The 12,037-nt window shown below is 38.1% G+C and overlaps 1 protein-coding gene across 9 annotated transcripts in view; it reads left to right on the forward strand.

Moving 5' to 3' along the window:
* The window catches only part of spire1a (spire-type actin nucleation factor 1a), a 36,115-nt gene extending 27,848 nt beyond the window's left edge, over positions 1-8,267 (forward strand). For 2 of the 9 annotated variants that reach the window (XM_043217598.1, XM_043217602.1), the window contains 11 exons: positions 392-439; positions 1,625-1,794; positions 1,890-1,983; positions 2,066-2,208; positions 2,842-2,859; positions 3,552-3,578; positions 4,091-4,225; positions 5,080-5,150; positions 5,252-5,279; positions 5,549-5,703; positions 6,638-8,267. In XM_043217598.1, the coding sequence (XP_043073533.1) occupies positions 392-439; positions 1,625-1,794; positions 1,890-1,983; positions 2,066-2,208; positions 2,842-2,859; positions 3,552-3,578; positions 4,091-4,225; positions 5,080-5,150; positions 5,252-5,279; positions 5,549-5,703; positions 6,638-6,887 (1,139 nt within the window). In that variant the 3' untranslated portion in view covers positions 6,888-8,267. The remainder of the gene's footprint in view (positions 1-391; positions 440-1,624; positions 1,795-1,889; positions 1,984-2,065; positions 2,209-2,841; positions 2,860-3,551; positions 3,579-4,090; positions 4,226-5,079; positions 5,151-5,251; positions 5,280-5,548; positions 5,704-6,637) is intronic. The other 7 variants (XM_043217599.1, XM_043217605.1, XM_043217604.1 and 4 more) reach the window with 5 other exon arrangements.
* Positions 8,268-12,037: the final 3,770 nt, after the last annotated feature.

Below are 12,037 nucleotides of genomic sequence, written 5' to 3' on the forward strand. Positions count from 1 at the left end.
GGAAGCAATGCAGATTTAATCACTGTCAGTGTTTAACGAATAAAGCCCATTAAGCGGACTGTATTTCCTTCCCTTTCCCTTTGGTTGTATAAAAAAAGTCATACGCTAAGATTTGTGGTTTTTACTCTAAGTATCAGCTTCCAGTGTCCAATGTGTCCTCCTGCTGCTTTACCGCACTGTTCCTTCCACCTCCATAATATCCCACTAATCCTGCTGCTTCTGTGTGGCTGCACCATGCTTGTGTTTCTGTGTGCCGGTGTCACAGAGCTGCTGATTGCTTTACCCAAGCGTAGTTCGCACTAGTACATCGGCTTACGTTGTGAATATGTCAGCTATAGAAAGGCCTGTTTTGTGCTCTTGGGATCATATTGAAGAATATGTTCCTTTCTAGGCGCAGGCAAAAGTATGAGCACCCCACAGGACTTGTTCCGAAGCTCAGGTAAAGTATTCCTGACGCAAGCATGACTTTCACATCGCTCCCTCGCGCCTCCGAGCCCAGTGTGAGAGAAACGCCTGGGTTCTGAGAGCTCGAGTACGAATCAAACACAAACCGCGTGGGTGAACAGCAGAGCTCGCAGAATTCATTTGTGAATGAGGATTAGTCTAGTTTAAGAAGGTTTATGTAACTCTGGGTCTGCAGGCATCAATATTTAATATGCTGCAATGTTTATTTTTATGCTCTGTCCATCTAAGTGCTATAAATATCTCACTTCAGCCTCAGCCTCAGACCAGGAGTATTGATTTTTAGCATAGTACATTTGTTTTATTAATGTAGGAAGGATCGGTATGTTATCTGAAGTATATCAGACCTTAATTTAATAAAAATAGTTATGTGAAATTTTTTTTTCATCATACAGTTTTCAACATTGATAATAATGCAAAAGCATATTAGAATGATTTCTGAAGACCAATGATAAACGATACATTATAATATTTGACTTTTTTATTTATTTGTTTGCAGTATACGAATCTTTTGAAGAATCATTTATTTATACTTCTGCTAACTTTATTGAATTATACTATTTTCATTTCTGTGGACATCAGTGTTATGTAATTTCATCACTATATTCTGCCGTGCATAATCTGAACGCAATAATTTATGACATGTGTCTTGTTCAGGAAAGCCATTATTGTTTTGGTGTGTGCAACTCTAATCTGTTCGGTGGTAGTCTTCACAAAAAACACACAGATATTTTTGAGCCTAAATGTCAAAAATCAGATTGGATTTAAAGTATCTTTTTTTTTTTTTTTTGTCATTTGAGAAATGTATTGTGTTACTAGATGTGTCTAAATTCACCAATTATTAAACAAAGTGGCATTTGTAGTCACTTAAAACAAGTGAGCGAACCCTTTTTCACAGTATATCCATGAATATATAATACAGTAACCACAGTGAGATTGCGATAATGGACAAAACCAGCTGTTGAGGAGAAACGTTTCTTAGCGTCACGCAGATGCTTAAGTCGTTACTGTGGCAACCAGTATAGAAACAAGGAGATCCAGTTTCAGCCGTTCCAATTTAACAATGCTGTCCGTAATCTAGATCTGTGGGCTTGTAAACAGTTCGTAGTTGGGTGGAGTGTAAACAAAGCGAATTATGTCCATGATGTCCACCCACACACAGACATCCCCGATGGACCCCGAAAGTTGGCGGTCAGCACACTGTCCCTGGCCAACGGCACGTCGCCCGCTCGGAGCCCCGTCAACGGTGTAGCCGGAGGTCAGCCGCTGTCCCAGAGAAAGAGGTTGCTCAAAGCGCCTACGCTGGCCGAGCTGGATAGCTCTGACTCGGACGTGAGTGTCTTTTATATCTTCTGTGTTGCAAAAACGCTGTCGAAAAGACAAAATACTATTGTTAATCGCCTCTTTTTCTTTTTTTTCCACTGTAGGAGGAACAAAGCACCCGGAAGTCTGACAGCAGCTCCAGCATATCTGCCTCACTGGTTGAAGACACGTCTCCAGAGTCCGTCACGGCCAAAAAAAGTAAGACCCGTCTTGAAATATCCAGAAAAAGCTGTCACCGACTCTCCAGTGCTTCGTCATCTCGATTTTCGTCCTTTCCTAGCTCCTCCGCAGTTCCTGCCCATATCTTCCACCCCTCAACCTGACAAACGCATCGCTGCACAAAGGAGGCACTCCATAGAGAAAGAAGATCCCACCAACGCTCGGCTTTTCCCACCTCCGTCTCGCCAGAACTCCAAATCTCTGGTAACTGCAACAAAAAAAACCAAAGTTGTTTTTCCTTGTTGAACAAATCCCGGGACAGTAAATGAGGGTAATTTAGTGTCGAGCGGTCAATTGGCTGCAGGCTGCGGTCACACTTAACTGTCCTGAGTCTTGTGAAAGTATAATTAGATTCTCAGGATTCTGTCTAGTGCTGCAGCACTGCAAGGTCTTTACTGGGGAGAGAGAGATATAAAGAACCTGTGCTTTCATTTTCAATCCAGAAGCCTGAATAAAGGCTAATCTATGGCATACAGCAGTTTTTAATGCCATTCGCACATTGACAATACAAGGAAATACGAATAACGACTCGAATATCTTAAAATCTGTGCTAAATCTATCGTTTTGATAGATTTAGCACAGATTTCCAGCTCATTTTTGGCTGAATCTTACATGAAGCTTTTTTTACTTCAGATTTAGTCATGACTGTGTTTGGCCTAAAAGGACTATTGCAAAAACGTCTGAGGTCTTTGAACGGTTGTAAAATTGGTAAACATAGAGCGCTTACAGGAAAATGATTCTTAAAACTACAGTATCACTCGCTATCTAGAAGCGTTTATTACAGTATAGATAGAGAGCTGTAACCGCTTTGCTTTCCTTTCCTGCCTTACGCTGAAGCTCTATTCGGACAACAAGGTAAAGCACACCATATTCCACATCCTCACAGATTCGTTATGTTGGAGTCATTTCATCGCTGTTTTGTGCGCAGTGGCTTTATTGGTCTTCCAGCAGGGCGGTTGCTTCATGTGTGTGTTGCACAGCGTTGCATGGCCAGTAGGGAGAGCTGCTGAAGGAAACGGCCCACACATAAACCAGCTCAGATAACCGTCATCAGGGTGGAAAAACAGATTCTCTCAACATACTTCCTCCTTTTTGAATAATGCACAAGTTATGTGCATCATTCAAACAATGTTAGATTTAGATAAGAAAGATATAGATAAGAAGGTTTAAGTAGGGGATAGTGCAAAGATAGCAGGTCAAATTGGATAAATAATAATCACAATAAATATATTATATTTGAAATAACAATAGAGAGTGATGCCTCATTTTGTTTTTTTTTATTTATTATGTATCATTGGTACAATTAATGATATTTCTTGGTTTTTAAAAATAATTCTCAGTAAAGTTTTTTCCTTTTTTGCTTTCTTTTTTTATAATACCTATTTTTTTTATTCTGTACCATTTCCTTTTTTTAATACTTTTTTAAATACAATTGTTATGACATTTAGGGTGCATCGGTGACAATTTTTGTTTTTGTAAATGAAACTATACAGCAGATATTTTCCAGCAAAAAAACCAAAAACCCCAATGTTGTTTTCTTTGGCCAGGCTCGCGCACTAGGCAGCGGTCGTGTGGTACGTCCCATCAAACTACATATTACTGATACTAACGCTGGGTAGCAAGGGGCATAAAAGCCAATATGAGTCTCTTATTATGTAGTTCACATGTCTTTTCAATAATAGTTGAGGTGGTTGAAGGTAAGTATTAGAGATATGTATTGGCTTTTATGTGTGCTTGAATCAGTGTGACCTTTAAAGTTGGGTAAGGACTAGTCCTGGGGCGCCGTGCATTGTTTTAGCACAGAGCATGAACATTTTTACTCATCCTTATATGGAGGTGAAACATGCATAACAACATAAACGGACAACTTAACATTCCTCGTAAATGAATTAAATGTTCAGCTCTGTCTCCATTGCCATTGTGTTGTAGGTTTTGTTGTGTGTTTTGTTTGGCAGAAGGTACAGCCATTATCGTGATGTAGCATGTAATGTTTTTTCCATCCCTCATTCTCGGGTGTGACAGCATGGCATGTTTAAATATGCGGTGTATGCTTAGACGGTTTCTGAAAGCCATGTGTTTGTTTCAGGAGGAGTTCTGCTACCCCGTCGAGTGCCTGACTTTAACCGTAGAGGAGGTGATGCATATCAGACAGGTTCTTGTTAAAGCAGAGCTGGAGAAGTTCCAGCAGTATAAAGACGTCTATAAGCTAAAGAAAGGAAAGGTAAAGTTCATCTTCAGTCACTGCCCTTTCTCTCTCTCTCTCTCTCTCTCTCTCTCTCTATATATATATATCTCTCTGTCTCTCTCTCTGTCTCTCTTCTCTCTCTCTCTCTCTCTCTCTCTCTATATATATATCTCTCTCTGTCTCTGTCTCTGGTCTCTCTTCTCTCTCTTATATCTCTCTCTCTGTCAGTCTCTGCCTCTTTCTCTCTCTCTCTCTCTCTCTCTCTCTCTCTCTCTCTCTCTCTATATATATCTCTCTCTGTCTCTGTCTCTGTCTCTCTCTCTCTCTCTCTCTCTGTCTCTCTCTCTCTCTCTCTCTCTCTCTCTCTCTCTCTCTCTCTCTCTCTCTCTCTCTCTCTCTGTCTCTGTGTGTCTCTCTCTCTCTGTCTCTCTGTCTCTTTGTCTCTGTCTCTCTCTCTCTCTCTCTCTCTCTCTCTCTCTCTCTCTCTCTCTCTCTCTCTCTCTCTCTCTCTCTGTCTCTCTCTCTCTGTCTCTGTGTCTCTGTCTCTCTCTCTCTCTCTCTCTCTCTCTCTCTCTCTCTGTCTCTGTCTCTCTCTCTCTCTCTGTCTCTCTCTCTCTCTCTCTCTCTCTCTCTGTCTCTCTCTCTCTCTCTCTCTCTCTCTCTCTCTGTCTCTCTCTTTGTCTCTCTCTCTCTCTCTCTCTCTCTCTCTCTGTCTCTCTGTCTCTCTCTGTCTCTCTGTCTCTCTGTCTCTCTCTCTCTCTCTCTCTCTCTCTCTCTCTCTCATATTTATATATTTATATATATATAAAAGCTGTCTGTATAGGCAGTTCACTAGGTTTTGAAAATGCTAGGGGTATGTAAGTATTTAATTGTGTGACATTTCCTCTCAGCTTTGCTTCTCATGTCGGACGAAGAAGTTCTCTCTCTTCACCTGGTCCTACACCTGCCAGTTTTGTAAAAGGTGGGTGGGTTATTTATATTATTTATTGTTATTTAAATAAAGAAAAGAAAAGTAGTGATGTGCTGTGGAATATCATACTTTTTCTTCTTTTCTTTTCACAGGCCTGTTTGTTCACAGTGCTGTAAGAAGGTAAATGTACCATCTTTACATTATGTTCAACGAGGCTGTATTTATTTGATCAGAAATACAGTAAAACATCAATGTATTTTATTCCTGCGATTATTATCATTGTTTAAAACAGAGCTGCTTAATATATGCAATGAATAGAAAGCTGAAGTAAATAGCTTTTTATTTAAAATAGAAATATTTCGTAGCACTACAAACACTGACTTTTGAGCAAGTTAATAAAAGTATTAATTTCTTTAAATTAAATGGTGTGCATTTTTCACTTTGCTCAGATGAAGTTACCATCCAAGCCCCATGCCAGCTTGCCCATCTCCTCTCTGGGCCCCAGCATCCTGCCCAAAAAGGAGTCTTCAGTGTCAGCCGCAACAGAGAAGCCCTCCTCCACATCCAGCCACAAGCGCCACAGCCTTCAGCGCACAATGTCCAGGTGAGCTTCACAGATCGCAGAGGTTTGAGAACATTAAACATTAAAGGTTTGCTCCACTCCAAAATGAAAATGTTATCGTTAATCACTTACTCCCATGTCATTCCAAACCTGTTAAAGCTTTGTTCTTCTTCACTGTCCCATTGACTGCCAAACAATTCCCACAGTCGAGGTGCTCCATCTGTTTTCAGTGGTTCAACCGTGATATTACGAAGCGACGAGAAGACTTTTTGTATGCAAAGAAAATATATATAATTTTTTTTTTTTTTTTTTTTTTTTTTTTTTTTTTATAAAATATTGCATTTCAGTTAACTTTTTAAAATAATTATTTTAAATAATTGGTCAAACATATGTTTAAATAATAAATAAATTATTTATCATGGTTTTAGCTAAATATAATAACCCTGGTGTAAATGTTTGAAAGTGAAAAATTTAGGATGTGCATATTGGTATTATAACTTAGTGGTGTAAAATAAAAAAAATGCATATTATCACATATTACTTTTTAAAAAATTTACAATACAAAATGGTAAATCACAATGACAATGTTTCTGTCTTATTTTGTATAGTTAGAGATCAAACAAATATTATTATTAAATGATGTTATATTTTACCTGAACCACAAGAATATAGAGTAGACCGAGACACAACTATAAAAAGCTGCTTGAGGTCACTTTTTAAATTTCAGATGCAAAGTTAAATGTTATCTACTGAACAATCCTCGGTTCATTAATCCTCACGCAGCCTTATATAAATTTAAATAAATAAGTTTATATAAATAACTCAAATAAAACCTTTACTAGAAAAAGTTTTACCTGCATCGTGTCATCAAGTTATTGAAATATTAACTTAAAATCAAACAAGTTTGTGTACTTCTGAGCTGTACTACGGTAATGGCTGGCAGTAAGATTATTTCTTGCGATGATTCCTCTCTCAGATCATCAAAGCACGCCGAGCGCTCGTCCTCCAAAGACGAGCTGGAGCTGCCGGAGCAGTTCACCGAGGACTGGAGCAGCATGGAGGTCTGCGTGGACTGCAAGAAGTTCATCAATGACATCATCAGCAACAGCAGGCGCAACCTGACCACCAAACGTGCCCGTCTGCACCGCCGGACCCACTCCGTCTACATGTCCAACACCAGTTCTTCCAACTACAAACCCTCCGAACGGACTATCAAAGAGGTGTAGGATCCGAAGACTGTCCTTCTGTTAAGAACGCTCACCTGTCACGAAGGTGCCGGTCGAAAATACGCTTATGTCACATACCGTACGAAAAATGAGCCCAATTTTGTTAGCTTTGTAACGTTCCTTCAATACCTCTTCTTTTCCAATTATAAAAAGTGCCAGAGGTCCAGAGGTCCCTCTTCCAGCATGAGTCCTTAAGCACCAGCCTTCTCAGGAAAAAGGTTTCTTCTGTGATTTAAAGCTTTGGAATGTAGTTACGCTTTAAATTTACTTTGACCAGCGTTTTTCAAATGAATCCAAGTCGACACGGAATGAAACGACGGCGTGAAAAAGATATCGCAAGGCTGCTTCGATCACTCAAAGGCACAAGGCCTGAATGTACATTTTTCAATGGAGCTCAATTGTATGTAAATAGCTGCTGAATGCTCAGCCTAAATGTGTATAGGCATCCTTATTCTCCCCTTTTAGGAAGTACTAGTCGATTGCTGGAAGACCAAGAGACTGTAGATTCGTTCAACCTCCGCAAACAATTCAAGATCGAGTCTTACCAAATGTTTTTTCTTATTGTTTTGTTAAAATTGCTGCTGTGATCGTGACATGGTCCAAACAAATGCCGTTTTAGATGATTACGGAAAGTACTTACAGATAAATATATTTTTCCTGTCTGATGGCAGTGTTTTTGAGATTTTAGTCAAAGATGAGGGTGTTTTTTAAGAGCGGAAGCTGAAAGCTGTAGTGTTTCTTAAAGGAGTGATCGGCTGTGCCAAACAAATCTCCGCTATCTGAGCAATATGCGTCTTGGACCTGATGTACATAGTCAATAACATTTACCGGAGATGGTGACGGCCCAAAGGGGGAAGCCAGTTCTCTCTTTTATATAGGAAGTGACTTTTGTAGGATACGTTCATGTACATGCTGTATATCCGAATCTCAGTTGATCCTCTTATCTATTAAAATAGGCTCTATTGTTATAAAGTTATGATTTATATTATTAATAATTATTTTATTTTTCAGTGTCAAATGTTGCTTTCTTTTCATGTTCGTATTTTTCAGCTGCACATTTATTTTGACGTCTTAAAGCGTTGTAAATTAATTTATGATATATTGTTAATAACCCCAGGAGACTTTAAATATGAAGGTACTGAAGTCATATCAGGGTTTTTGGAAGGATTGCTTCTGTTTGTCCATAAATTAAAAGAAAATACACACGCATACACTTATAAATAGACATGCACTGCAATGGTATACAGGCCTGTTCTTTTGTCTTGTGCAAAACTGACTGTACTGCCTTCCTCTGAAGAATGATTGGTGTGCATGATTTTTTTTAAAATAAGAACCAAATTGCCAATAAATAAATAAAGCATCAAATTTAAGTATTTCAAATTGCATTTGATTTCATTGCACATTGCTTTACACATTAGATACCATAAAATAAAAAATAATGGGCCTATTATATGTGAAGATGTTAATAACACCGACAAATTAACATTATTTGCTAATTACATGAGATGTTTAATTTTTAAGATAATGCAAACATATCTGCTTATTCATGCTTTAATATTTAACCTTCAATAACAGCCGCATAATGTTTTTGTGACACACATATGAAGGAACAGACCATTGTCCTCTATTTCGTTTAAAACGAGGCTTAGAAGCTTGCAGTGCGTTTAATGAACCGTTATTTATTTAAGAACAGATGGATCATGCAAATGACAAAAGTTATGGGGTTTAAGTCGTCAGCTTTGTAAAGTCTTGTTTGTTTTTACCCGCGTTAAATTCAATATGGCGTCTACCCGGAGGCCTGTCGTTGGGTTTCTGGGGTTGCTGGATGTTTGGATGTAGGAATGAATAAATTCATGTTTTTGCAAAGGAAGCGCTTGTCCCGAAACTAGTCAAGTAGAGGGAAAGAGACAAAACTGCGGTTGTCCACAAGAGGGCAGAAAAACATCACTTTCAACAGCTCAATAAAACCGTCCCTGCTACATTTCTTTAACAGTTCATACATAATCGCCTGTAATGTTATTAAAAATCCTTTTAGTAATCACAAATTTCTCTCTACATTCTCTCTAAAAACTCTCTAAATCTCAATTTTGAACAAAATTATCAGTACAGTCAATGTTTTTTTTTCTGCAGATGTTGTGTGGTAAACGCAACAGTAGAGGGCAACAAACCACTTTCTAAAGGTGACAAACTGCTTTATTGTGCACTTTGACCCTGTTTGGGGCTCTTTTCCCATTACCCGAGCAGGGGATTATTGTAAACATGGCGGTTGTTGTTCGTTTGTTCGATTTTTTTCCTTTCATTTCAGATACGTATAGCAATACTCATGACATCAGATCAGAAATACAATTGCACATCAATGCAACATGTCCAAAATAAACAATATTCTTCTGCTGTGAATAAAAAACACCACTTATCTACTTAATAAACTACTTAAGGCCTAATTACATAGATCATGCCGACTTATTTGCAAACAAGAACATTCCCGTTGAGGCTCAGCTGAAATCTGAATCTGGGTTTTAATGGGTTTGAGGTCTTAATGGGTTCGAGTCTATGAGGCTGGACTGTATATTGAGATGATAGTGGCAAAACAAGTCCGTCCTGCAGTCTGATTGGCGGTTCCCATGACAACAGTTGTCAAGGGCTGTCTACACTCGAGGGATGTACTTTCTATCTAAAAGCTTGGGGCTAAAGTTAGTGGTGAGTTTTAGCTCCAGACCAGCTGTGCTTCCGATTATGCCGCCTCTCCTGTGGTCAGGCCCCTTTGTTGTGCTCGGTATGTAGTTGTTTACTTCTTCTCGTGTCCTGTAAATGACAAAATGCAGCGAAAACTAAGCTACATTGATCAGTTTTTAGAAATGAATAGCTTAAAAACCCTTCGATATTTTTTCCCTTCAGTAGTGCAATTCAATAGAAACGCAGAGATGTCTCGTACACCGAATTTTCGGTTTAATCATCGAAGGTAAGGTCACCAGGCACAAAGTAAAACGTTTCCAAGCAGCGTTAAATACTAGGAGGCAATGGACGTCTCGACTGAATCTGTATCCAGTGGTCCTTTGTATTGGTCCATAAATGATGTCAAGGCTCTTCAAGTCTTTTTATTTTTATTTGATAATGGAGTCTGTGGACAAGACCACCTCTTCAAACTGCACTTTGAGATCAACATAATGCAGCAAACACAAATCATTGCTAACAAGCACTTCCTGTTCTTTCAGAAGTCATGGTTTCATTATTATCATCAAAGCTTTTTTTTTTTTTTTTTTTTTGCTACAAAGGGGAAATGACAAATAAAATACATGGGCAGGCATATTCATAAATTTACAGTGTGTTTGCGTGCACTCTGTTCCTGTTTATTATGTTTGATGATCTCGATTAATTTTTCTTCAAATATTTATTACTTTTCATTTCATTTCATGCTTTCCATGTTACTCAGAGTTTTTAGCCTATATAGGAAGAACAGACAATCTATTAAACGAACCTGATTTATCTAAAAGAAATCATGTAAAATAAAACAAACAATTTCTGGGAAACTAAAATCTGTTTTTATTATTATTAATAATGTTTATTTTACTGAAATCCTACCGATGTCACTTATTTTGGATGTATTCGCTGTATATATATATATATATATATATATATATATATATATATATATATAGTATTGTAACTATAATTATGTATAGCATAATCGCCTTGTTTATTTTGTCCATTAACCAGGTTTTATTACAAATACAGTCCTTTTTGTCATCAGTTAAAAAAATTAATAGTATAATAAATAAAATCAAGCCATATATTGTGGCCAAAGAAAAGGCTCAGAAATAAAGATATTTTTGATGCATTCCTAGCTCTCTGACCCTCCACGGACTGCAAGGATCCCTGCATTCAAGACACGTTGTGAGGACATCATTAAAATAATCCATCTGACATCAGTGGCTCAACCATAAGTTTTTGAAGCTACAAAAACAAAAAAGAAAACAAAAATAATCACTTTGCGTGCATACGTTGTTTACGTATATGATGCTCTCCAAAATGGAGCTAAAGGCTGATGCGGAGGAGACGAACTGTTGAATAAAGTGTATTTCTTAGCACACTAAAAGTAATTTCGTAGCTTTCTAAAATTACAGTTGAGCCACTGATTTCACTTGGATTCTTTTACCGATTCTACATTTCTGAGCCTTTCATTGTGTAAGGATCCTTGCAGTCTGGAAATGCATTAAAAAAATATCTTAATTTGTAATATGAAGAGGAACAAAGGTCTTACAGGTCTGAGGGCATGGGGGCGAGTAATTCATGAGAGAACTTAAAGTTTTGGATAAACTATCCCAGTTTGAATCAGTGTGAAAACGGCATACACCTTATCTGGTTCACAGATAACCCTGTTAGTTTATTGTTGAAACATGATAGATTATCGGCTCTCAAGCAGGACTTAGAGAACCTATAGGCCAGTGTTTTTGAATTCTGGGCCTGGTTATTGCTAGAAGGGATATGGATGTGGACAGAAATTATAAAATATATTGGCTACTATTAGATTTTGACATATACAGTAATTATTGTTGTTCCGTGTGGCAATATTAATGTGCACGTGCCTAGCAACCACAGCTACATCTTATCAAGGCTTAGAGTGCCCTTATTATGGGTTATGAAAGGTTCATATTTTGGTTTTGGTTTTCACAAACAACAGGTTGACATGCATGCAAGGTCAAAAACACATTTTAATTTTCTTATGCATTTTTTTTTTTTTTTACCTTATTTGTTGAAGGACTCCCAAACTATTTGTTTTCCCGATTAATTTCCGCAATCCCCTTCCGTGATCGGTCGATGTCATTTAAAGCAGTGTCTGTGAGCTTGTAACTCTCCAAAAGTGGCATCTAGTGGCCAGGAATGAATTAGATTTTTCATTCAGACCAACTAGAAAATCTAGTTTTTCCAGCCCTGCGCGAGCAACAAATGGGCGAGCAATTTGCTAATGCTGACATCAATGAAACGGTTTGGGATTTGTTTCAGTGACTCATTCAATGATTCAGAGTTCAGAGAAACAATAACACACTGCATGTTCAGGTTTAAAGTTTTGCAGGACGTTTTCATTTACTGTGTTACACACTGCATGGAAGGTCATTTTCAAAAAATCCATAGTAATGGCACTTTAAGCCCCG

Source organism: Puntigrus tetrazona, chromosome 19 (genome assembly GCF_018831695.1).
Source record: "Puntigrus tetrazona isolate hp1 chromosome 19, ASM1883169v1, whole genome shotgun sequence".
Lineage (NCBI taxonomy): Eukaryota > Metazoa > Chordata > Actinopteri > Cypriniformes > Cyprinidae > Puntigrus > Puntigrus tetrazona.